Below are 26,689 nucleotides of genomic sequence, written 5' to 3'. Positions count from 1 at the left end.
ATTAGTAATTTATATCATTCGCACCTTCGCCAGTTTTGAGCTGACGTGAAACACCAAAGTCGATGAGCTTGATCTTTTTGCTTCTACGTGTCATAAAGAGGATGTTCTCCGGCTTAATATCCAGATGAGCGATTTTTTGCGAGTGCACAAAGGCAAGGGCTTCGCACACTTGCTTCAGCAAGTATACACACATGTTTTCAGTGAGATCGAACATAGGACCAGTGACCCTCTCAAGCAGATCGCCTCCTGACACAAACTGAACAACCAAAGATGTTTCGCCCTTTACATTGAAGACTTCGTGAAGTTGCAGGACTCGTGGATGCTGTAGTTTCCTCATAATCTCAGCTTCACGTAGCACTGGAGCCTTGTCCGACTCGTCCGAGAAGCGACAAATCTTCACTGCCCATATTTTGCCAGTGAGGATCTCCTTGGCTCTATGCACAACTCCAAAGGTACCACGACCGAGTTCTTCCATGATCTGATATTTGTCGAGCACGTTGGATTTGTAGACCTCAGCCAAACCGGGTACGAACTTCTCAGTGGCGTCGACCATGTCATCGTAGTTGCCTGCCATCATGCGATCCTCCTTGGTGGTGATTGGATCACACGCTTGTGAAGGTTTGCTTTGGCCGTACTCGTTTTCAGCCAATACTCGGAATTCGTAGCTGGTCTTGCCTGAAAGGTTACATACGGTGTAGTGACAGGTGCTTGAAGATGAAACCTTCATCCATCTATCGCTTGACACAGTGCTCTTCTCGATGATATATTTCAAGACCGGCTTGCCGCCATCATCGGAAGGCTCCTTCCACGACAAATCGACCGAATCGCGAGTCACGCCAGAAACCTTCAATGCCTCTGGCCGCGATGGAACATCGCCGACCAGAAGTTCTACTGTGGCTTGATGTGTGCCAAATCGGTTCTTTACAGTGATGTTGTAGAATCCAGAATCACGGCGGTCTGCGTTGGTGATGGTCATTGATGTAAAGGACGGTGTTGTGATGAATTGCCTGTGAGCGTCTTGGCTCACAACCTTTCCAGCCTTTGTCCAAGTAACATCTGGCATAGGTTTTCCTTGAATGGGCACCTTGATGCTTACGACTTCGTGCACCTTGCAAACTGTTGCCTCTGACATCATGTACTTCGGCAAGTTGACTTGCGCTGGAAGCTGAACATCCAACTGCACTGTAGCTGAGATTGAGCCGCCATGGTTGGTAGCCCTCACGGTGTATGGTAACTCATCAGCAGCAGTAACATCAGAAATAACCAATGAGTAATGGTTGCCCTTGCCTTCATGCATCTGATATTTCGGGCAGCCCGAAATCTCGCGCCCTCCCTTGTACCACTTCACAATAGGCTTTGGTTGTCCTGAAATCTTGCAACTAAATGTTGCGTTCTGGTTCGGTTTAAGCACTAAGTCTCGAAGGCTTTCAACAAACTTTGGCTTAGTGACTCGGATGTCGTCTTTTGGCACAACCTGTTCGGATACATCCGATGGTTCCGATGCCCCGGCGGAGTTTTCTGCGATGACGCGGAATTCGTAGGTAATTCCTTCCACTAGTCCTGTCACTTGATAAACAGATTGAGTCAACGTTTCGCTGTTAATCTTCATCCATCTCGGGCGACGGTTGTCGCGACGTTGCACGACGTAGTTTGAAATCCTACTGCCACCATCGGTCTTGGGCTGCTTCCAGTTGAGCATACAGCCTTCCTTGGACACTCCTGTTGCTACGGGCTGACTCGGTTTCTGTGGCACATCGTGTGGTGGTTTAGCTGCCGTCGGACAGTCAGACTCCTGTGCTTGTGAGACACCGAAGCAGTTTTCAGCTGAGATTCGGAAGTAGTACGCGTGTTTCTCAATCAACCTGCCAACCTTGTATGATGTCTGAGCTGTGTTCGATATCACCAAAGTCCACCTATTTTCATCGTCTTCAATGTCACGTTTTTCAATGATGTAGTTTGACACTGGAGCACCGCCATTGTCAAGTGGCTCCTTCCATGTCAGTACCATGCTGTTCAAAGTAACATTGGACACCTGGATATCTTGTACTTTAGATGGAACATCTTGGATCTCGACTTCAATGGGATAGGTGTTGTGGCCGTGAGCGTTGTTCAGCTTCACCATGTACTTGCCGGTGTCCTTGTTTCTATCAGCAGACTTAACAAGCAAGTGAGTGTAGTTGTCAGTTGTTTCAATTTCATGTCGTTCGCTCTTCTCAAAACGGCGACCCTCTTTAGTCCAAATTGCCTGTGCAATTGGTCTGCCCTTGTATGGAACATGGATACGCAAGGTCTGGCCGTGCTTAGCTGTAACCCTATCCTTGAAACGCATGTTGCTGTCATCAAGAATAGGAACGCCCTCGACAACCAAAGTGCCTTCAACATCCAGTGTTCCAACGTTGTTTTTGGCAACCATGTGGTACCCGCCTTCGTCTTCGTCTGTGACATTTTGAATATGAAGCGAGTTGACCTGGCCCTCAGAAGACATCTTGTATTTTCTGCCGCTCTGAAGCTCTTTGCCGAATCGAATCCATGAGATATCCGGAAGAGGTCGTCCTGAAACCTGACAAGTTAGGACTCCGGTTGTATCACGAACCGCGGTGGTAGTGTCAAGAGGCTTAAGAATCTCAGGCTTCTCTCCTGCCGCCTTCTTTGTCGCCACAGGCGCTTCCAAAGCTCTTGGGCGCGAACGTCCTTGCTCGTTGACAGAGTAGAGTCTAAACTCGTACTCAGCGCCTTGGTCCAAACCTCCAATCTGGTAAATGCGATCGCGGATCATATCTTCGTGACTCTGCTTCCACAAAGTCATTCCATATTCGCGGTGCTCGATAATATAACCCTGAATGCCCTTGCCTCCATCAAATTCTGGTTTGCTCCAGGCAAGAGTGATGGAATCCTTTGTAATATGATGAACCTCTACGTCTTCTGGTGATGAAGGCTTATCGAAGGGATCTTTACAAGCGACGATCTCAGTTGGTTCTGAAGGCTCGCCTTCTCCGACATCGTTGAGAGCGACAACGCGGAACTGGTACTCCGCGTCTTCGACCAATCCCTGCACCACGAAGGAAAGATTTTTGGTGAGTACCTTGTTAACTCGAACCCATCTTTCCGATCCAGCTTCGCGGCGCTCGACAAAGTATCCAGTGACGCGTGAACCACCGTCGTCGCGGGTTCGTGGCCAAGACAAAAATACGCGATCTTTGCGAACCTCATTGAGTTCAACAATCTGTGGTGGCTGCGGTGCAAATAGTGGGTTCTTGGGTACAACGGGATCGGGGTTCTGTAAAGGCTCTCCAAGCCCGAATGCGTTCTCGGCGTAAACTTTGAAGTAGTATTCACGGCCTTCAGTTAGACCTTTAACCGTGCAGTGTGTTGCTCTGATTTTGGAATCGACGGTAAACCAAGCGGTCTTGCTGACTTCGCGTCTTTCTACAGCGTAGTTGGTCACTTCGCTGCCTCCGTTATCGAGCACCGGCTTCCACACAAGTTTCACTGATGTCGCTTCAATCTCGCCAAACTGCATTGGGCCCTCTGGTGCGTCGGGCTTGCCGATTACTTGAAGGTGGATTGTAACTTCCTTCTCGCCAAGTTTGTTTGTAAGCAAAGCTCGGTATTCGCCTGCATCTCGACGGTCAACGCCCTTCATGACAAGCTCAGCAGATTCAGCTTGAATTGCAGTCATGGCACGGATGTTCAAGTCCGCTTCAGTACCGCTAATCTTTTTCCACTCGACATGTGGTGACGGGCGGCACTTAAACGGCACCAAGAGACGCACAACACCACCGGTGCGTGCTACTACGTGATCAACAAACGTATCCAGCACCTCTGGAGGTCCGCTCATGTCTCGGATAACAACCGGCTTCTGGATTTCAGAAGCCTGTCCTGTTCCTCCTGCATTCAATGCTAGAACGCGAAGGTAGTACTCGCCGCCTTCTGGGAGACCCTTCAAAGTGTACTCGGTGATACGAATCGGTGTGGTGTTGCATTTCTCCCACCAGGTGTCATCCTTTCGCATCTCGATGTAGTATCCAAGTATCTTGGAACCTCCTTCGAACTCTGGTTTTTCCCATGCGACGGACAATGTTGCCTTCGTCACGTCAACAATGCGAGGATTTCTTGGTGCACCCGGTGGTACAACTGGTTCTTGACATGTCCTTGGTTCCGTGTCTTTGCTTGGTTTTCCTTCCCCCTTTGCGTTTATAGCGATGACTCTGTGCACGTACTCAACACCCTCGATGAGACCGCTGCTGACAAATCTTGTTTGGGTCACTGGCGTTCTGGTGGCTCTGATCCAACGTGAAGACTTCGGTTCTTTCCTTTCAACAATGTAGCCAGTGATCTCGGCACCGCCATCATTTACTGGTTCCATCCAAATGACTGTCATGCTGTCCTTGCTGCATGAAGTAATCTGTGGCGTTCCTGGTGCTCCTGGAAGACCAAACTGACTCTTTACAACGATCTCTTCAGATGTCAAAGCTTTGCCGACTCCAAAACGATTCTGTGCCATTACACGGAACATATACTCAGTATCCTCATTGAGACGAGTAATCTTAATGGTTGTTCTGGTAACGGTGGAGCTGACAGTCACCCAGTTTGGCCTGTGGCTTTCTCGCTTTTCAACTACGTAGTTGCTAAGCGTCGCACCGCCATCGTACTGGGGTGGTTTCCAATGCAGCACCACAGAAGTTGCCGTGATGTCCGAAACCTCAGCCGGTCCTTGCGGAGCCAGTGGCACATCAAGGACCACAACTCGAATGAGCTGAGTGCAAGTGCCTGAGGAGTTGGTCAGCGTAAGACGGTAGTCGCCACGATCCTCAACAGTTGATTCACGGATCTCCAACGAAGCATTGGAGTCGGTGGACTTAATAGTGGTCCTTTTTAGATCTTCTTTAATTTCGTTATTGTCCTTGGTCCATGCAACTGTTGGCGCAGGTCGGCCGACAATTGGCAGTTTAAGTACAATTGGAGATCCCGCCTTCACGTTAAGAGTCTTCTGTGGTAAGCTTGTCATGTCGACCTCAGGGGCAACGAGTTGTTCTTTCACAGTAACCGATGAAAGCATTTCGCGTGCCTCACCAAGTCCGCTATCATTCTTGGCTTTAACTCTGAAGTAGTAATCCAAGCCAGTTTTCAATCCCTTTACGGTGAAGCTTTGGTCTTTGGTGTTTCCGACCTTCAGCCACTTGTCTGTGCCCTTTTCCATCATCTCGACGACGTATCCTTCAATTCGAGATCCGCCATCTTGTTCTGGTCGCTCCCACGCCAATGTGACAGTGCTAGCTGTGACATCAGTGGCTTCGACCACAGCTGGTGGTGAAGGTTGCTCGGAGATCTTAATCGCCGTTTCGGTTTCACGTCCTTCACCGATTCCGTACTCATTTTCGGCTAGAACTCGGAAAAAGTAGCTTACTCCCTCAACGAGGTCAGGAATCTTGTAACCCATCTTCGAGCACTTGGTTGTAACAGTACTCCATGTTCGACGAGTAGCTTCACGTTTCTCTACAACATAGTTGCGAATGGCGCTTCCACCATCGATCTCAGGCGCTTCCCAGCCGAAAGAGATTGAGCTTCTGGTCACTTCGCGAATATTGATGGGTCCAGGCTTTCCTGGTGTATCGTATATCCTCACATTGATTGTTGCCTCCTTCTTTCCGCTTTGGTTCTCAAGCGAGATTGTGTATTTACCAGCATCGTACCGATCGGTCTTTTCGATTTCCAAGCGGCTTGCGGCCTCGTGAGTCTCGATGAACGCCTTGGCGCTTAAGTCCTCACCGTATGGAGCCTTCGACCATGCGACAGTCGGTGCTGGGCGTCCCTTAACGAGCACGTATAAGCGCAAGGGCTTACCGGCGTGTACACTCACAGTTTTGCGGAAAGCATCGTCGATTTCAAGTTCAGGTTCTTCGATTATATCTTTAGCGGCAACTGCTTCCTTCAGAGTTGCTGCTTCTTCACTAACACCGTTAACGTTAACAGCGTAGACTCGGAACTTGTACTCATGCCCATTTCTGAGGCCGGTAACGGTAAACTCTGTGTTCTGAATGTGATTTGATTTGTGCATCTTCATCCAATTGTCCTCTTTGTCGGCGATAGACTCAGTACATTCCACAATGTAACCATCGACAGAGCTGCCACCATCGTATAGCGGTGAGTTCCATGCCAGGCTAACGCTGTTTCGTGTTGAATCCACGACTCGCAGATGACTTGGAGCGGCCGGCGCAAAGACTGGGTCTTGGACACATGCGTATGAACTGGGTTCACTGAAGCCGCCAAGACCAGCAGCATTTTCAGCCGCAACTCTGAACTCGATCTTAGCCTTGTGGCGGAGTCCGGTAGCTTTGAAACGAAGGTCAGTAACTTCTTGCTGTTTGTTGCAGCGAATCCATCTCTGGCCTTGCTTGTCACGTTTTTCAATCACGTAGTTTTTGATGCTTGCTCCACCGTCACAAGTTGGTCTGGTCCATGTAATGGTTACAGAGTCTTTGGTTGTAGCTGCGATCTCTGGTTGTCCTGGTGCCTGTGGTGCAATGAACTGGTTCTTCGCTACCAATGGCTCCGACTCGAGAGGTGAGCCTTTTCCGTACTTGTTCACTGCTGAAATGCGGAAGATGTACTCGTTGTTGGGTACTAAGTTGGGCACAGTACATGATGTATGTTCGAGGTTTTCGTTGACAGCAATCCAGCTGATCCTAGAAGTTTCACGCTTTTCCACCACGTAATGGGTGATATCAGCACCTCCGTCTTCAACTGGTCTTTCCCACGACAAATTGCATTTCTCAGCACTGACGCGGCTAAACACTACTGGACCTTTAGGCTGTCCTGGTTTGTCAAGGACCTTAACGTTGATGGTCGTCCTCTTCTCACCGCATTCATTACGCAACAATAGGGCGTAGCGGGCGCTATCATCACGAGTCACGTCCTTTATGATCAGTGCAGTGGACGTTGGTGAGGTCACGATGGTCATGTGATCAGTATCTTCAAGATCGGTTTCTCCCTTGGACCAAAACACGTTCGGTTGTGGTTTTCCTGATATTTCAGCATCGAGTCGCAGTGTATTGCCAGCGCGAATCTGGACAACATCCGACATGAATTTGCTGTCCATGTCAATCGATGGTGGTTTATACTTGGGCTTGCACACAATCGGCCCAAGAACATCCGATGGTTGCCCAACGGTACCAATCGCATTGCGAGCAGTCACACGGAATTCGTATGAATCATTTGGTGTAAGTCCAGTGACCTCAAACACACATTCGGTGACGTTGGTGAAATTGCATTTAAGCCATCTGCCTTCGGGTACATGGCGTCTTTCGATGTTATAGTACGCGATCTTGCTGCCTCCATCGGCGAGCGGCTTCTTCCAGCGCAAAACGACCGAGTGACGAGAGATGTCGTCGATGACCACATCGTACGGTGCACTGACTGCACTGATTACTTCGACAGGGCGGCTTGCCTCACCAGGTTTACTAAGGCCAGCCTCGTTTTCAGCCACAATTCGGAATTGGTATTCCAAGCCTTCAAGCAATCCTGTTGACATAAATACGATTAGTTTTTGGTCTATAGTTTACATACGTTTTAATCACTATATCGTACAATTCGAACTGCGGAGCCTTACCTTTGCATGTGTATGATCTGTTGGGCGTTGGCTTATCACTGTCTCTCTGCCATAGAATTGAGTTCTTTTCCTTCTTTTCAACGTAGTACCCGGTCACTGCGCTACCTCCGTCGTGTGTCGGCTCGTTCCAGCTGATTGCCACTGTGTCACGTGTCACCGCTGTGATTCCAGGCGTTCCAGGTTGCCTTGGTACGGCTGAAGATAATTGTTTACAGTTTATTAGGACGGAATGGGCATAATAATTAAGGACAGAACGCTTCTTACTGTATTGGTAGTCTGCTCTGCAAATTTCGGAAACTAAAGGTTCACCAATGCCGTACTTGCTTTCGGCTATGACGCGGAACTGATACTCAGTATTGCGTTGAAGCTTTCCCACCTGCATATAGTTCATAGCGGTAATTAATATGCTTATATTGTGTTATTAAAGATTTGTAAAATCGTAAGCTAATCCGAGCACGAACCTTTATAAATGTTCTTGTTGTACACGAAGTCACGTTGGACCAGGTTGCACGTCCAAACTCTCGGTAATCCACAGCGTAGTTGGTAATTTCGCTTCCTCCAGTATCCTGTGGGGGAGCCCACGAAATCGTAATGCTGTCAGCAGTAACCTCCGTAAAGTTAATCGGACCGGTTGGCGCTCCGGGAATGTCTGAGGAAATAACAACATCAATTACTATGTGGAAACCAATAGGCAATGTGGTTTTGATTTAATCAACTTCTCAGTAAATAGCCTTGTTTAAATTTAGACTTACCAAGTACAACCACACTGAGTTTGTAGCTCTTCTCTCCGACCGAGTTCTCTAGGCTAAGCACGTATTCTCCTGCATCTGTTTTCTTTGAGTCTTTAATAGTCAGTGATGTTGTGTCATCCTTAGTTACCATACACACGCGCCCTCCCTTCTTAAGTGCCCGACCAGAAGCCTTCCAGCTAACAGTTGGTGCCGGTTTTCCTACAATTGGAACGCTAACGTCGATTGCAGCACCAGCTTTTACGGTCACTGTCCTGTGGTAGATTCCTTTCAAGTCAGCTTCAGGAAGCACTAAGACAAAATATAGGTGTTATTGCTATGTAACGGAAGAAATTTACATCGTTCAGTTGTGCGCAGTGCAGATATTTACCTTGTTCGTCCTTCGTGATCACAGAAGAGAAAGCATCTCTTGCTTCACCAATTCCAGCTTCGTTCCTTGCCCCCACGCGGAATTCGTACTCAGCACCCTCGTGCAAGTTGGTGACTGTGTGGCGGAAAACAGTTCCCTTAACCCTTCCGCATTCCGAAAACTTGTTGGATCCCTTCTCCGAAAGCTCGATGATGTAGGAATTGATCCTGCTTCCACCATCGTACTCTGGTTTACGCCAGGACAATGAAACGGTGTTTTTTGTAACCTGTGATAAAAAGCAATATGTTTTATATCATAGCGAAACACTCAGCTTAAATCTATTTTGATTTAAGTTAAGGGCATTGAATACTAACCTCAGCAATATCAACACGCTCTGGGATTCCTGGCACTTCTGTGACGGTGATCGGTGTTTCGGTCTCACGCGGCTCTCCGACTCCGTATTCATTTTCCGGTAGAATCCTGAACAGGTAAGTCGTGCCTTCCTGCAGCTTGGTAACCTTGAACGATGTTCGTGAACACTTAGTGGCCACGGTCTGCCAGCTGCGTCGTGACACTTCTCTCTTTTCTACGATGTAGTTCTTGACCATCGCTCCGCCGTCAATGAGAGGTGAGTCCCAAGCAAGTGTAACGCTGTTGCGTGTGACTTCCTTGCATTTAATGGCCCCAACCTCTCCAGGTGTATCCAATACCTTTACAGTCATGTGCAGTTTCTTTTCGCCAGTGCTGTTCTCCAGGGTAAGTGTATATTTGCCTGAATCATCTCTGGTTGTGGAGTTGATCAACAACAAAGTACTGTATCCGGTCGTCTGTATCTCAGCGCGGTCTTGAAGTTCCACATCAGGTTTAGACCAACTCACATTAGGAGTAGGTCTTCCGTGGTAAAGAACAAACAACCGGAGAGCGGCTCCAGCTCGGACGACGTAGTGAGACTTGAAATCAGCATCGATCTGGAAATCAGGAGCCTCAAGCTTGTCCGTAGCCATAACCTTGCCCGAAACTGTTGTTGGGTCTCCAAGTCCTCCAGCGTTCATTGCCCGAACACGAAGGTTGTACTCGGCGCCTGGTTCTAGGTTAGGTAACACGTATTCGCATGATCTGATTGTTTCGGGGTTCATTCTGATCCACTCATTACCATCAGTCTGCTCCTCGTCAGCAATGTACTTCTTTGCCTCAACAACATACCCGGTAACATGACTGCCCCCGTCGTAATTTGGTGGCGTCCACGTCAAAGCCACTGTACTGCGTGTAGTGTCAGTGATTCGAGCGATGCCTGGAGCTGCTGGTGGGCTAATCGGTTCACGGCATACGATCAAAGAAGATGTTTCACTTGGCTTGCTTAAGCCAGCTGCATTTTCAGCCATAACGCGGAATTCGTATTCCCCGCCTTCAGTAAGTCCTGTAGCTTTGCATCGAAGTTCGGTGACAGGCCTCTTGTTGACGCGCACCCAACGCATGCTCTTCTTTTCCCGTCGTTCAACGTTGTATCCGATAATCTCGTTACCGCCATCGCTAACTGGTCTTGTGAAAGCGACTGTAATGGAATCAACACTTGAGCTCGAGTATTGAGGTTGTCCAGGCGGTGAAGGTACGGTGTATGAGACCTTGGCAACAACGGCATCTGACAGCAATGGGGCACCTACTCCGTACTTGTTCTGCGCAGAAACGCGGAACTGGTACTCGTGGTTTTTGATCAACCGGTTGACAGTCAAATTGTTGGAGCCACAGCTTGCAGTAACCAATGACCAGTTTAGTCTTGTGGTCTCGCGCTTCTCGATAACGTAGTTGTCAATCAAAGCGCCTCCGGTTTCCTTCGGGCTTCCCCACCAAAGAGTAACCTTATCTTGTGTCAGTGATGTAAATTTGATTGGTCCTTCGGGTGGTCCCGGTTTGTCAAAAACCACTACTTTGATGTCCATGGTCTTGGTAGCGCATGGATTTCTCGCTGAAATCACGTATGTTCCGCTGTTTAGCCTGGTCGTATCCTTAACTGTAACTTGACTGGTGTTTTTCTGGTTGTTAATGTCAACCTGTGCATTGGCAACAACCTCCTTGTCGTTGAAAGTCCATGTAATGCGTGGTGCTGGTTTGCCCGTTACCATGGCCTTTAGCCTCAGTGTAGCGCCAGCGCGTATGTTGACTCCATCATAAAGATCAGCTTCAAGTTGAATGTTTGGCGGCTGGAAGTCATCTCTGCAAACGATCTCGGCGCTTGGTATCGACGGTTTGCTGACTGTACCGGTGGCGTTACGCGCAAATACGCGGAACTGGTATTTTTCGCCCATGTTTAACGCCGTTGCTGTGAACTCGCACTCCTGAACATTTGTGTAGTTGCACTTCAACCATCGACCGTCTTCACCCGACCGCTTCTCAATGTTGTAACCGATGATTTTGCTTCCGCCGTCAGACTTCGGTGGCTGCCAGATCAACGTCACAGTGTCACGTGTGATGTCGGTCCAATCAGGGCATGATGGTGGGCTAACCACATTGTGGGCACGTTCTGGTTTGCTTGCGTCACTTGGGCCGCTTATACCAGCTTGATTCTCAGCATAAACGCGGAATTGGTACTCCAAGCCTTCAGTAAGCCCGTTCGCTTTGTATTCTCGGTTCTTAATAGCTGATTGGTTAAGCTTGGTCCAAAGGATAGCATTGCGCTCCTTGCGTTCAATGTGATAACCAAGAATTTCAGAGCCGCCATCAGAGTGGCATTCCTTCCACATGATGTTCATGGAGTCTGCAGTCATCTCAACAACTTCTGGCTGTCCTGGAGCAGTTGGAACGCGGAATGGATACTTGGCGACAACATCCATTGATTCAGAGAACTCTCCCATGCCGTACTTGTTCTCAGCGGCAACGCGGAATACGTACTCTGTATTTGGATGCAGTTTTGTGGCCTTGACTGTGGTCCTGCTGCAGTTGGCGTTGACAGAAGACCAAACATCGCTGGATGTTTCCCTCTTCTCGATGATGTAGTTTGTGATCTCTGAGCCTCCGTTGTCTTCTGGAGGACACCATTTAAGAACAATACTCTCAGCGCTGATCTCTGGGAACTCAATCAGGCCCTTAATTGGACCAGGATTTCCGTAGACGTTGAGAGTAAAGGAATTATCCTTGCGACCGCCGGCGCTTTCAAGATGCAAGAAGTATTGACCAGCGTCAGTCTTCTTTACATTCTTCATCACCAACATTGCGACGTCCTTGGATCGCTCATAAGCAACGTGATCACTCTGCTTCAATGGAATACGCTCTTTGCTCCATTTCACGGATGGGATCGGTTTGCCATAAAACGGAATGTCAAGTCTTAGGTTGCCGCCCTCGCGCATGTTAATGGTACGTCCTGGAATCGAACTGAAATCTGCTTCAGGTGGAATTAACTGCTCACGTACAGCTACTGGACCAACGGCGCTCCATTCACCAAGGCCAGCTTCATTTTCAGCTGCAACCCGTAACTCGTACTTGCTGTCCTTCTTCAAATCATCAACAGTGGCTTTGGTGTGTCTGGTCTTCATGGTTTGCCATTCCTCGGCACCCTTAATCAAGTAACCGATGTGGTAAGCTGTGATTGGTGTTCCGCCATCAGCGTCTGGTTTTCCCCAAGCCAATGAGATCGAACTATTTGTCATGTCTTCAATGCGTAAATCATTGATTGGTGCTGGCACTTCGGTTGCAACAACAGCTTCGGATTCAACAGGAACACCAACTCCCCTTTCGTTTTCAGCCATCACGCGGAAGAAATAACTACTTCCCTTGTTCAGACCTTCGATCTTGTAAGACAGCTTGGTGCATTGGCGAGTCACTGACGACCATGCGCGGTGGGTAGTCTCACGTTTATCAACGCAATAGTTGAAAACGTCAGATCCACCATCAACGACTGGAGCATCCCAAGTAATAATCGCATACTGTTGCGTCACCTTTTTGATTTTGATCGCAAATGGTGCCCCTGGAGTATCAAGGACCCGAACACTGATAAAGGTATTAGCAACGCCGCTTGCATTCTCAAGTGACAATGCATATTTTCCAGTATCATCCCGGTTGCAGTCTTGAATCACGACAATGGTCTTTCCATCGACGTTATCGACATGTACGCGTGGATTCGTAGTAATGTTCGTGTTGTCCTTGGTCCACTTCACGCTCGGCGTCGGTCTTCCTTTCACTGGTATACTGACGTTAATAGTAGTTCCAGCTTTGACGACAAGAGTTTTACGCAACAAAGGCTCAAGGTCGTAATCGGGCGATTCAAGCTTGTCAATTGGTTTAACTGCTTCTGAGATCTCAGCCGGCTCGCCAACTCCTCCCTTGTTGATTGCAGAAACCCGGAAACGATAAGCGGTGTCGTTGTTGAGTTTTTCTACCTCGTATTTTGTGTGCAAGATATTTGGCTGCACAACTGTCCAACCTTCCTCATCGGCGGCAACGGATGCAGCCTCGTCTTCCTGTTCTTCAATTTGTTCTTTCTCGCCGATTTTCATCTCAAGCAAGTACCCAATCACAGGGCTTCCGCCGTCATATGGTGGTCGGGTCCAAGCAAGAAGAATCGACGATTTCGTTGTATCACGAACCTTTGGACTGCTGGGCGGTCCTGGAACGTCAATTGGATCGCGCATTATGGTTGGAAGAGATAGAGGGCTGTAAGCTCCAATGCCGGCAGCGTTTTCTGCAGCAACTCTGAATTCATACTCGTTTCCTTCGGTAAGGTTGGTGACCTTCAAGCGCAAGTCGCGAATTGGCTTCTTGCTGCACTTGATCCATCGGGAGCTCTTGCGTTCTCGCCTCTCCAGCACGTATTGGTCAATATCGGCTCCACCATCGCTTTCAGGTCGCTTCCACATCACTGTACAACTGTCGCGACAGACGTTGCTTACATCTGGTACACCAGGTGCGCTAGGTTCAACAAAGCTGTTCTTGGCAACGACTGGTTCCGAATCAAGAGGGTCACCCACTCCAAACTTGTTTACAGCTTGTACGCGGAATTGGTATTCATTGCCCTTGATAAGTCTCTGTACTGTGTGAGTTGACAGCTCCTCGGCTTCGGTTACAATCGACCAAGCTAGGCGGGATGTTTCACGCTTGGACAGGACGTAATGCGTAATCTTGGCGCCGCCATCTTGTTGCGGTGCTTCCCAAGAACAAGTTATGCGAGCATCTGTGATCCTTGAGAAGTGGATTGGTCCCGTTGGTGGTCCAGGCTTGTCCAGTACCATAACCTTGATCTGAGCTGATTTCTCACCACAAGCGTTCTTTGCCATTACAGTGTAATTGCCAGAATCGTTTCGGGCACAGTCTTTGATAATGATGCTGCTGTGGTCGAATGTGTTGTCGAATACGCGTCTGAAATCCTCTCGGATATCTTGGCCATTTAGAGACCAAACGACAATCGGATCCGGCTTGCCAGAGATTCCAACGTGAAGACGGATGGTGGATCCAGCAGAGACCTTGACTTCATCAAGGAGATGTGCATCCAGGGCAATCCTTGGAGGACGGAAGTCATCCTCGCATTTCACAGCCCCTGTGCTGGCAGATGCCTCGCTAAAGATTCCTGCTGCGTTCTTGGCCAAAACACGGAACTCGTAGTCTGCCCCACCGTTCAGACCAGTTACCAAAAACTCGTTGTCTGGAATGATGTTAAAGCTAGCCCGAGTCCAACGCCCTGCTGGCAGATCGCGTCGTTCCACCATGTATCCAACAATTTTCTGTCCTCCATCGTACTCAGGCTTCTTCCAGCGCACCAAGCATGTCGAGCGAGTGATATCTGCTACCTCAACCTCACGTGGAATATCCACTGGGTCGCGGGCGAAAGCTCCTTGTGATGGGCGACTTGGTTTGCCAATGCCTGCTGCATTTTCAGCTGACACTCTGTACTCGTATTCAAGTCCTTCTTGAAGGCCAATCACGCGGAAGTGTGTGCTTCTTATGATTGCACGGTTTGCCTTCTTCCACAGAATGCTGTTGCGATCCTTAACCTCCAAGTGATAACCTACGACAACGCTGCCGCCGTCTTGGACCGGTTCTTGCCAGTTGACCACCATGGCTTCCTTGGATGCATAGCTAACTGTACAAGTGCCTGGTGGTCCAGGAACTTTGTATGGTAACTGTATAAGAACTGGATCTGTAAACATCGCTGGTCCCAGTCCGAATCGATTCATTGTACGAACTCGGAAGGTATACTCTTTGCCAAGCGTGAGTTTGGTGCATTTAAACGTGGTACGTACGATGGCTGATGACACCACACGCCACTCAGCCTCTTCGGCAGTGCGCATATCCACAACATAGCAACTGATAGAAGAGCCTCCGTCTGAAATAGGTTGTTTCCAAGAGAGAACTACAGATGATTCAGTGACATCGGCAGTCTGTAAGTCTTCCACTGCTCCTGGTTTATCAAGTGCAACAACTTTGATCTTGGCACACCGCTTTCCTCCTTGGTTTTCAGCGACCAGCTCAAACTCTCCGGCGTCTTCAGGTGTAACAGCCTGTATTTTAAGGCATGCCATTCCAACATTGTCGCTCTCGACATCCATGCGTTTGGTGATCTTTACTTTTGCGCCGTCCTTCATCCATTTGATATGTGGTACAGGCTTGCCACTGTAAGGCACTCTAATGTCAAGATTATCGCCGACCTTTACGTGAGCAACGCCGTGAGGAAGCTGAGTAAGATCCAGTGACGGAGATACAAAGGTGTCGCGTACCATCACGAGTGAAACGCATTCGCGAGGATCAGAAGCACCAGCTTCGTTAAGAGCCACAACACGGAAGGCGTATTCCTGTCCCTCTTTGAGGTTGTTGATAGTAGCCAGTGGTTCTTTTACAGTGGCGCGCTTAACCCATTTGTTCTGGTCCTTTTCGAGCGATTCGACGGTGTAACCAAGAATCTTTGATCCGCCATCTTCTTCTGGTTTAGCCCACTTGAGTGCAACAGATGATCGTGTAACATCGACCACTTCGAGTGCCTCGGGCAATCCAGGTACTTCTGTTGCTTTCACGGGCTTGGTAGTTTCAGCAGGTTCACCGATGCCATTCTCGTTTTCTGCAATAACGCGGAACAGGTAGCTTTGTCCCTCGGCAAGGTTTGTTTTTAAATGGGTACGCTGGCAGCCAGTGGTAATGGTAGACCAGGCTTTGCGGCCCCGTTCTTTCTTCTCGACGATGTAGTTGGTCACGTGAGAACCGCCATCATTGGTTGGTGGATTCCATGTGACCGTAGCGTAATCTTTGCTGACGTCCTTGACGCCAAGATTCTGGCAAGGTCCTGGTGTGTCAAGTACCTTAACTGAGCAACTTGCCGATACCGAACCGGAGCTGTTGTCAAGGGTCAAGGTATATTTGCCAGAGTCCTCTCGGTTGCATTCTTGTACAAGCAAAGTGGTACCAGCTTCTGATGAATCAATCTGAACACGTTCAGCAATATTGGCCGATCCTTCCTTGCTCCAGCGAACTGTCGGTACCGGACGCCCACGAATTGGAACATGAAGACGAATGGAGTTTCCAGCCTTAACGGTGAGATTCTTTCTCAAATCGCCGTCGGGTGAAATCTCAGGTGCTTCAAGTCTATCGCTAGTCTCAACTGCAACTGGCAGCTGGACAGCCTCGCCACAACCAACCACGTTTATGGCGGCAACTCTAAACTTGTATTCCTTATTGGCTTGCAGATCGGTGACAGTGTACTCAGTGGATTTGACACCTGTCGGTGGAGTACACTTTACCCAGTCTTCTACCTCAGCTTCTTTCGGGCACACATCAATCTGATAACCGCTGACGTCAGCGCCACCATCAAATGAAGGCGGAGTCCAGGCCAATGAGATGCTTCTGCGTGTTGTGTCAACCACTTTGGGAATTCCAACTGGTCCAGGCGGGTATACTGGCTCTTTGCAAAGCACTGGTGCACTAATATCGGACAAGGGTCCGATGCCAGCAGCGTTCTCAGCCGAAACACGAAATTCGTATTCGTAGCCCTCGTTGAGACCAGTGACCTTGTGGTGCAAGCTGCTGACAGCTCGGCGAACAGCGCGGGTCCAGCGAAGTGAATTTCTTTCTTTACGTTCGATGTGGTATCCGGTAATTTCACTTCCTCCATCTGATGTAGGTCTTGTCCATGTTACGACAACTGAGTTGCGCATAACTGTAGAGATCTGCGGCTGACCTGGAGCTCCGGGGCAGCTGAATGGATCTTTAGCCACTACTGGCACCGACTCCAAAGGCACGCCAACACCGTATTTGTTCACAGCCATAACGCGGAACAAGTACTCATTGCCTTTAAGAAGGCGGTTGACCTTGATGGTTACTCCTTCAACATCCGCTGCCACAAGAGTCCATGTAAGTCGAGATGTTTCACGCTTCTCAACAACGTAGTTCGTGATTGGTGCGCTGCCGTTGTTCGTTGGCGGTCTCCAGGTCAAGCGACATCTCTCGGACGTAACTTCAGTAACCCCAAGCGGGCCGATGGGTTGGCCTGGACGGTCAAGAACCTTTACGTTTACAGAGATTGACCTTGAACCTGCACTGTTCTTCAAGTGTAGAACGTATTCTCCGCTGTCATCTCGATTCGCATCCTTGAGAGTAAGAGCGGTCGAATGTTCGTTCAATGCTATATCAGTCTTTGGTGAATGTTCTAGTTCTCTGCCATTGCGAGACCATGTGACCGTTGGTTGTGGTTTTCCGAAGATAGCAGCTGAGATCGTGGTTGACTCGCCAGCCTTTACAATGATGGTATCTCGCAACTTTGGATCTAAGTCCAATCGTGGAGGTGTGAACGCGTCTTTGCAGGTTACACGCTCACTTGGCTCACTCGGCTGGGACACAGATCCCGCGGCATTTTTGGCGATGACCTGGAACTCGTATGTTGTGTCTTCAACAAGGCTTGTGACCGTGTATCTACACTCGTCCAAATTGCTGAAGTTGCATTTCATCCATCTGCCGTTGGGCACGTCACGTCGCTCAACCACGTAGCCAGTGATTTTAGCGCCGCCATCGTTTTCTGGCTTGCGCCATACCAAATCCACTGATGTACGTGTAACCCCGACTGGATCGACCATACAGGGAGGTGAAATCTGATCACGTGCCACGATTGGGTCGCATGCTTGGCTTGGCTTTCCGCATCCAGCAGCATTTTCGGCGTAAGCCCGGAATTCATAAGTAAGGCCTGGTTGTAATCCAGTAACCTTAAATGCACAATCGTGAATGTCAGATCGATTGACCTTGCGCCAGAGAATGCTGTTTCTATCCTTCATTTCCACGTGATAAGCGATAACAGGACTACCTCCATCATGGACGGGTTCGTGCCAATGCAAAACTACATGATCTGAACCAACGACGCTGACCTTCGGAATTCCAGGAGGGCCAGGTTTGTTAAACGGAAACTTGACTGTGACCTTCTCGGATGTAACGAAACCTCCACAACCGAAGCGGTTTTCAGCGGCAACCCGGAATTGATATTCCTTGCCCAATACCAGCTTTGTAACTTTTATTCTCGGTCTCACAGCAGTAGCTGCACATTCAACCCACGTTTCAGACTCCACGTCGCGCATTTGTACAACGTAGTTGCTGATCTGACATCCCCCATCCTCAGAAGGTGGTTGCCACACTAGGCTGACTGAGTTCTCAGTTACTGCGTCAGCCAATAAGTCTCCAACCTTTCCTGGCTTGTCAAGAACGTTGACAACGACAGTTCCAGTTTTTGTTCCCGATGCGTTGGTTGCAATGATTTCATAACGACCGGAATCTTCAAGCTTGCAAGTTTTCATGGTGATGGTTGTGTCCAGTGCTGAGTTTACGGTTGATACACGAGTTGTCTGTTTCAGAGTTTCGCCATCCTTCTTCCAGGTAACCTCAGGCTTTGGCTTGCCGCTGATCGGAACTGTAAACTTGATGGTTGTACCGGCTTTACCGTGAATACCACCAACAGGTAAGTCACGTAAGGACAATTCAGGAGCTTCGACAATTTCCATAGCAGTCACTGGAGCTCCAAGTGTTGAAGCTTCGCTCAGGCCTTTGTCGTTCTTTGCTTTGACGCGGAACATGTATTGACGACCTTCCTCTAGGCCTTTTACAGTGGCTGACATTGCGTTAACTGTGGAACATTGCTGCCAGTTTTCGAATCCGTTCAAAACCATCTCAATCACGTAACCTGTAATCTCGCTTCCACCGTTGTGTTCTGGTTTACCCCAGGCCAAACTGACAGTTGACTGGGTCACATCAACGACTTGTACCTTTCCAGGACAAGAAGGTTTCATTGAGATCTTCACAGATTCTTGAGATTCGCATGGTACACCCAAACCGTTGGCATTTTCCGCCATTACACGGAACATGTACGAGTCTCCTTCATTCAAAGGAGTGATCTTCATCGAGGTGCGTGTGCACTCGCTCGAAACAGTAGTCCAGGCTTTTCTGGATGCCTCGCGTTTTTGAACCACATAGTTTGTGATAACAGCGCTGCCTTCGTTTTCAGGCGTGGTCCATTTGAGTGTCGCTGAATCACGAGTAACATCACTGACGACAAGATCCAACACAGGTCCTGGTGTATCCATAACTTTCACGTTGTAGGAAAAGTCCTTTGAGCCCTCGCAGTTCTCAACCGTCACCATGTACTTGCCAGCGTCGTAACGATCAGCCTCATTGATCACAAGCGAGGTGTTGTATGGCGTTGTGTCAATGTTGACTCGTTGTTTAAGAGCATCGGCAAGCATGTCGGCCTTTGACCAAATAATTGTTGGTGTTGGTCTGCCACGGAACCCGAGGTTAAGTCGCAACATCGCGCCTGCCTTGATGGTGACGTTGCGGTGCACAGTTTCGTCAATGATGAGCTCTGGCATTTCCAAACGATCAACACAGATCACTGGCATTCTCAACATAGACCAAGTTCCTGTGCCGACCTTGCTGACAGCAGCGACACGGAACAAGTACTCTGCGCTATCGCGGAGGCCGGTGACAAGATAGTCTGTATCCCGAATAAGGTTCTTTCCTGAAACCTTTACCCACTCGCGTCTTATGTCTCTTTGCTCCTCATCAAGAACAGACTGCTCTTCTACGCCATCAACGGTTGTCATAGTTATGGTGGTGGCAATAGTTGAAGTCGAAGATTGGGAAACAGTCCTGCGCTTCTTCATTTTGCTCATCTCGATGACGTAACCCATTACGTCGCTTCCTCCGTCAAAAGTGGGTGGCATCCACGAAAGACTAACCGATGACTTTGTGGTGTCATCAACTCGGAACGATAGCGGAGCTTCAGGAGAATATTTTGGATCTTCGATAAGCACAAATGGAGTGACATCGCTCCAAGGGCTATTTCCAGCGGAGTTTTCAGCACAAACGCGGAACTCGTACTCTTGGTTTTCGTTCAGATCGCAGACCTTATATCTCAGGTCCATTACGGTTTGTCGGTTTGCACGGATCCATCGCATTCCAGTGCGTTGCTTCTTCTCAATGATGTATCCTGATATTTCTGAACCTCCATCAGATTTCGGGCGCGACCAAGTTAACATTACAGTGTTTTTCGTGACTGATGTGATCTCAATCGTGGCCGGGGCATTTGGAGCTTTGAATGGATTTCGTGCGGTGATCTCTTCTGATTCAAGGATGTCACCGACTCCATACTTGTTTTCTGCACGGACGCGGAACACGTATTCGTTGTCTGCCAGCAATTTGCTGACCTTGCAAGTCGTGCCTTCCACACTTGGGTTCACAAGCACCCAGGCAAGATGGCTGGTCTCGCGTTTTTCAACAACGTAGTTGGTAACTGGTGCTCCACCGTCGCGTTTTGGCGACTCCCAATGCAGTGTGCACTTGTCGGCAGTAATACCTGACACCTTCAAAGGTCCTGTTGGTGCCCCAGGGTTATAAAGAACTTTGACTTGAATAGCAAGTGACCGCGATCCAGCGAAGTTCTGTACTGTAAGCGTGTAAGTTGCTGTGTCGTCCCTGCTTGCGTCCACAATTTCAAGGCAAGATGAAACGTCAGTGTTTTTGATAGCCATGTGTGATGAAGACTTAAGCTCCTCGTTATCTTTCTTCCAGACCATGGTAGGTGTTGGCTTGCCTCTGATGCCAGCTTCCAGTTTCACCGTTTTGCCGGCTCTCACAACCACTACCTCGCAGTAACGTGAATCCATGTCAATGGTTGGCGGCAACATCTCATCCTTCACTAGGACTGGTGATATGATGTCAGCAGCGGCACTGATGGCACCCGCAGCGTTTTTGGCGAATACTCGGAACTCATAGCTCAAGCCTTCAGTTAGTCCTTCCACATTAAAGTTGGTTGCGGAAACGTTACTGAAGTTGCATTTTAGCCAGCGACCATGCGGCAGCTCAAGTCTCTCGATGATGTATCCAGTGATTCTTGCTCCACCGTCGTACTCAGGTTTCTTCCATTGGATGTGAACAGAAGAGCGGGTAACACCGACAACCTCAACCTCCCTGGGCGGGTCTACTGCATCACGTGCGACTGCGTGTTCAGATGCCTTGCTCATTTTTCCAAGACCGGCAGCGTTCTCGGCGTACACCCTGAATTCGTACTCGAGACCTTCGTGCAAGTTGGTTACCTTGTATTTAGTACTAGACAACAAGGTCTTGCTGCACTTGGCCCATAGTATCGAGTTTCTGTCTTTCTTTACAACGTGGTATCCAAGAATCTTTGAACCTCCATCGTTTGTCGGCGCCGTCCACTTAATGGACATAGTTTCGCGTGATGTTGCAACCACTTCTGGTGAACCTGGAGGTCCTGGGACCTTAAATGGAAACTGGGCAGTTACAGCTTGTGATTGCAAAGCCTTTCCGACTCCAAATCTATTCTCAGCTCGGATCCTAAACGCGTAATCCATGCCAGCTGACAACCTGGTTACCTTCAGAGTGGTACGAGCGGTCGATCCTGAAATCATTCGCCATTCAGTAGCATCGCCGGATGTTTCTCTCATGTCGACAACGTAGTTGTTAACTGCAGCTCCACCGTCGGCTTCTGGTTGACTCCAAGAAATCACCATGGAATCAGAAGTGACGTTGGAGAAGACAACAGGTCCCTTTGGAGGTCCAGGCTTGTCCAATACCCGGACAGAAACAGGCACAGTCTTGCTATCAACGCTGTTTTCAAGAACGAGTTCGTACAGACCTGTGTCTTTAAGCTCGGCATCTTTGATCGACAGCGTTGCAACGTTTCCTTCAGTTTGGTAGTTGATCCTGCTCGTCATCTTTAGCTCTTCGCCAGCGTATTTCCATTCGGTGCTTGGGAATGGTTTGCCCTTGATCACAATTGAAGCCTGGATATGTGTACCAGCCTTGCCTTCGACAACCTTTTGACTGAGTCCAGCGAGGTCCGCATCAGGTGGAGCAGTTTGGGTAACAACCAGCAAATGTCCTGGAAGTTCAGTAGGTTGACCAATACCAGAATCATTTCTTGCGGATATGCGGAAGGTATAAAGCTGATTTTCATTGAGCGATTTAATGGTGAAAGAATGTACGGAAGCTTTAACCGTCTTCACTTTGCTCCATTGATCAAATCCCTTCAATTGCTGTTCAATGGTATAGTCCAAAATCTCGCTACCACCATCGTAATTAGGCTTGGTCCACTGCAAAGTCACGCTCTCGTTAGTGATGTCACTGCAGTGGATAGATCTTGGTGCTCCTGGCTCTTCTGATGCTCGCAGTGGCTTGTCAGTTTGAGTTGGAGCTCCGACGCCGTATTCGTTCTCAGCCATGACGCGGAAGTAGTACAATAATCCTTCATTAAGCTTGGAAAACTTGTACGAATTTCTGGTGCAGGCAGTCTCAACCGTCGACCAGGACTTCTTGCTTGCCTCACGTCTTTCAAGAATGTAGTTTGTCACATTGCTTCCACCGTCGTTTTCGGGTGCTTTCCATGCGACCGATACAGTGTTCTTCGACATTGCAGTGACTGCAAAGTCACCTGGAGCTCCAGGACTGTCAAGGACCTTTACCATCACCGAGGCATTAACTGAACCGCTCTGGTTCTCCAAAGTCAGGGTATATTTTGCGGTGTCGTCTCGGGTTACGTCCTCCAAGATCAAAGTGGTCATGGAATCACTTGTGTCAATGATTGCGCGTTCCTTGAGTCCATTATTCGGTCTTGACCAAGCGACACTTGGTGCCGGTCGACCTGCAATTGGAACAGCAAGACGGACAGAGCCTCCCGCACGGACTGTGAGAGTTCTTCTCAACTCAGCGTCTGGACCAAATGTGGGAGGTTCTTGTCGCTCAAGCGGAGTAACCTTAGCCGGAACAAAGGAAGGCTCAGATACACCACAGCTATTGTGGGCACATACGCGGAATCGGTAGTGTTTTTCCGCTGACAGGCCAGTGGTGGTGTAGCTGGTTGTGCGGAGATTTGATTTATCAACCGCCTTTACCCATGTAAGCTCGGCAAGCTGGCTTTCGTCCTCGTCGTCAGATTTCTCCGAAACTTCGGCGAATTCAACTGAGTAGCCGCTAATGTCGGCGCCTCCATCGTACATCGGTCTTGTCCACTTCAGTGTAATTGAGGACCTGGTGCTGTCGATAACACGAGGAATACCGACTTGTTCTGGTGGGTAGATAGGATCACTGATAGCAAAGAATCCACTTGTGATACTTGGCTGACCAGTTCCAGCACGATTTTCAGCGTAAACACGGAACTCTTGCTCGGACCCATCTTTCAAGTCGCTTACTCGAAGTCTGCAATCCGAAACAAGTCTTCGGTTGACGCGAAGCCATCTTGACGAGTTCTTTTCACGTCGTTCGATAATGTAACCAGAGATTTCAGCACCTCCATCAGACTCAGGTCGATCCCAAGTTAAAGAACAACTGGATTTCATGATATTGGAAACCATGACATTTTGAGGTGGTTCGGGTGGCACATGCGGATCAACTGCGGAAACTGGTGTAGACTCAACTGGTTCGCCCAATCCAAACTTGTTTCTGGCGCGAATGCGGAACACGTACTCATTGCCCTGAATCAAACCAGTCACCTTGTGCTGAGTGTGCTCGGTGGACGATGTTACGACAGTCCACGCCAAGCGGGAAGTTTCTCGCTTCTCGATGAAATAGCTGGTGACCTGGGCCCCGCCATTGAGCGTTGGCGCCTGCCATGAAAGAATGCATTTTTCAGGAGTTACTCCGCTGATCTTCAGGCCCCCGCTAGGTGTGTCAAGAACACGAACATTGATTCCAATTGACCTGTCACCACCGGCATTTCGAACTTTGATTGTGTATGTGCCGCTGTCTAAAAGAGAACAATCGTTTACTGTTACATTGGATGTTTCTTCAGTGGTACGGATTGCTCGTTTGGCGCTGGACTCGAATTCGACTCCGTCCTTTTCCCAAGAAACAGTAGGAACAGGTTTGCCGCTGATGTACGCAAGAAGAGTCAGCGCGTCTCCGGTTTTAACCAACACAATATCCCTGTATTCGGCGCCTACGTCCACGCTTGCTGGCTCAAGCTCATCCGTGGCCGTAACTGGACCTGTGGAATCAGATGGTTTGCTGATGCTGCCATCTGCACGGCAAGTAACTGCCTCAGATGGCTCTGATTCGTCAGAAACGCTTCCGTTAGCATTCTTAGCAAAGATTCTGAAAACGAAATTGTGTTCAGTAAACTTTAAACTATACCTTGTGAAACTGGTGTGTCAGTTTTCAATATAATGGAATGCTTACCTAAAGATGTAGTCGCCGCCTTCTGTAAGACCGGTTACATCAAACTTGGTGTCAATCACGTTGCCGAAATTGCACTTGAGCCAACAGCCAGCAGGCAGTTCACGCCGTTCAATGGTGTAACCTAAACACGTTTAGTCATGTCAGTAAAAATTAAGACATAACAAACACTAGAATATTGCCTTTCTAATATACTTCTATTTTATATATTCTCTATCCTATTTACCAAGTTACTATTTACATCATTTGATCTACACATATGATTGTTTTTGCAAACAAAAACGAATGGGTCCCCACAAGCGTGTTTGTGTTGGTTTACAATAAACAAATGTTCTGGTTATTTTTAGATTCCTAACGGCAAATTATTAGAAAGCATTGACCCTACTTTAAAAAAGTTTTGTACGTATTCTTTTTGCATAATTATTGTCATAAAATTACAAAAAAAAACGTAAAAAAGAACGGAAAAATAATTTTAATTTAATCTCTTGTTTGACCTTGATATTGTCGTCCAAGGTTTTCAAACACAAACTTTTCTAGAGAGCCTTAGTTGTTTAAAATACACTACAAATTAAGAAGCCGTTTGCTACAAAAGCATACATAACAAATTGTTTCTGACTTAACTTTGTTTTGCAAATCAAATACCATTGGCCTGTAGTAACCTTTCACGGTACAGACGCCGAACAACCGTTTTATGACCTTTTGACATCGTTTTAAATTGTACGCAGTCCATAGTGTTTAACAATACCGTTTTGCCCAATTTATACATGACTTAAGTATTAATTTTTGAGTTGATTTGTCAAAAACAATGAAGCTACGTTATGACGAAAAATCGTTCTTAACTGTGTTTGTAATACTTATAAGTTGACCTTTAGTGACCTGCGGTCATGCGGCGGTCAAGCTGACAACAAGTATTTAAAGACCATTTATCGTGGCTATCGAAAAAGTCAAGTTTATGTTTTCACCTGTACGTTGATCAACAACGTTTTGCCTGACATATACGAAACCGAAGCACGTTTATCGAGTTTTAATTACGTCTTAGGTTTAAAACCTTCGCCTAAACTGAAAAAAAATCGTAAAACGTCTGTCCGGGCGCTAAGCTGAGCCCTCCCGCTCTGCTTTCTTAATCGTAAACTAGTGAATTACTCCTTTGGGACTTCTATCTGACTGACAGTGTATACATATTATGGACTGTAAAGGTATAAAACAATTATAAAATTATAAAATTTTTGACGTTTTGGGAACCTGTGGGTAAACAGCTGGGTCGTTCGGGGTCAGACTTTGAGAGGATCAACTAGGGATAATTAATTAACATCTGCGTAAATTTCAACAAATTTGAAGCCCTCTTTCTTCACCAAACGCCTATAACAAACCAGCGTTAGACAAAAACGAATATTTTGAGGTTTAAGGGGTGAAAAAGAGTGAATCCTATTAAAAGTGACAAAATTCTTTAAAATGCCTTACATTGCACCAACCACAAAAACATATAACTCCTAGATCAGTGGTGGGCAACCGCCGGTCCGCGGCCCGGTACCGGTCCGCGAGGAGTTCGTTACCGGGCCGTATAATTTTTCAGGTTAAATGCTATAAAATATTTTGCCCATGTATCCTGGGCATGATAAACTAATTTAAGCGTTTTTATAGCTATATATTTGTAGTTTTTTGAAGACCGGTCCGCGATAAAATTTCAGTTTAAAAACCGGTCCGCAGTGCAAAAAAGGTTGCCGACCCCTGTCCTAGATGATGTACTTTAGTCAGTAAACCTGTTTCCAAAAAATTGCGTTTGGGGGGCCCGTGGGTGAACCGCTGGGTTATTCGGGCCAAACTTTAGGTGGATCAAATTTAGATCAATAACTAACATGTGTGTTAATTTGAATAAATTGAAGCACACTTTCTTGACCAAACGCGTATAACAAGCCAGCGTTAGACAGAAAAAAGGAAATTCGGACAAAAACGATTAGTGCACCCTGCAGGGAAAACTAACCAAAGTTTAGTCGACTTACCATTGACTTTGGCCCCACCGTCACATTCCGGCTTTGTCCAGACCAAACTGACGCCTGTACGCCAGACCTCGACAGCCTCTGGACGCCCAGGCCGGTCAACATTGTCTCTGCGCATTACACCATCAGAAGCTTGCCTCCCCATACAGAGTTCGCGCAGATCGGCCCCAGGTCCGGTGACGTCATCCTTGGCGGTCACTGTATTTATAGGTTCACCGGGTCCCATGACGTTCTTAGCTCGCACCCTGAAGTGATACTTCGCTCCCTCGTATAAGTCGTTGATGGTTGCCCTGCAGCAACGAACAGATGTTAAGTAAGTGTCGGTAATCGGTATAATGTAACA

The 26,689-nt window shown here is 48.1% G+C and overlaps 1 protein-coding gene across 1 annotated transcript in view; it reads right to left on the bottom strand.

Annotated features, from left to right (window-relative positions):
• LOC145204196 (titin-like) overlaps positions 1-26,689 on the bottom strand; it is a 34,270-nt gene that overhangs the window by 6,653 nt on the left and 928 nt on the right. The window contains exons 4-12 of the mRNA XM_080076659.1: positions 26,350-26,636; positions 24,353-24,473; positions 9,082-24,268; positions 8,729-8,993; positions 8,362-8,649; positions 8,071-8,258; positions 7,874-7,985; positions 7,610-7,804; positions 25-7,521 (exon numbers count right to left, since the gene is read on the bottom strand). Coding sequence (XP_079932785.1) covers positions 25-7,521; positions 7,610-7,804; positions 7,874-7,985; positions 8,071-8,258; positions 8,362-8,649; positions 8,729-8,993; positions 9,082-24,268; positions 24,353-24,473; positions 26,350-26,636 — 24,140 coding nt within the window. The remainder of the gene's footprint in view (positions 1-24; positions 7,522-7,609; positions 7,805-7,873; positions 7,986-8,070; positions 8,259-8,361; positions 8,650-8,728; positions 8,994-9,081; positions 24,269-24,352; positions 24,474-26,349; positions 26,637-26,689) is intronic.

This window comes from Phallusia mammillata, chromosome 8, assembly GCF_965637545.1.
Source record: "Phallusia mammillata chromosome 8, kaPhaMamm4.hap1.1, whole genome shotgun sequence".
NCBI lineage: Eukaryota > Metazoa > Chordata > Ascidiacea > Phlebobranchia > Ascidiidae > Phallusia > Phallusia mammillata.
Note: the sequence above shows the minus strand (reverse complement) of the source record. Positions and strands in the feature narration are given on the sequence as shown.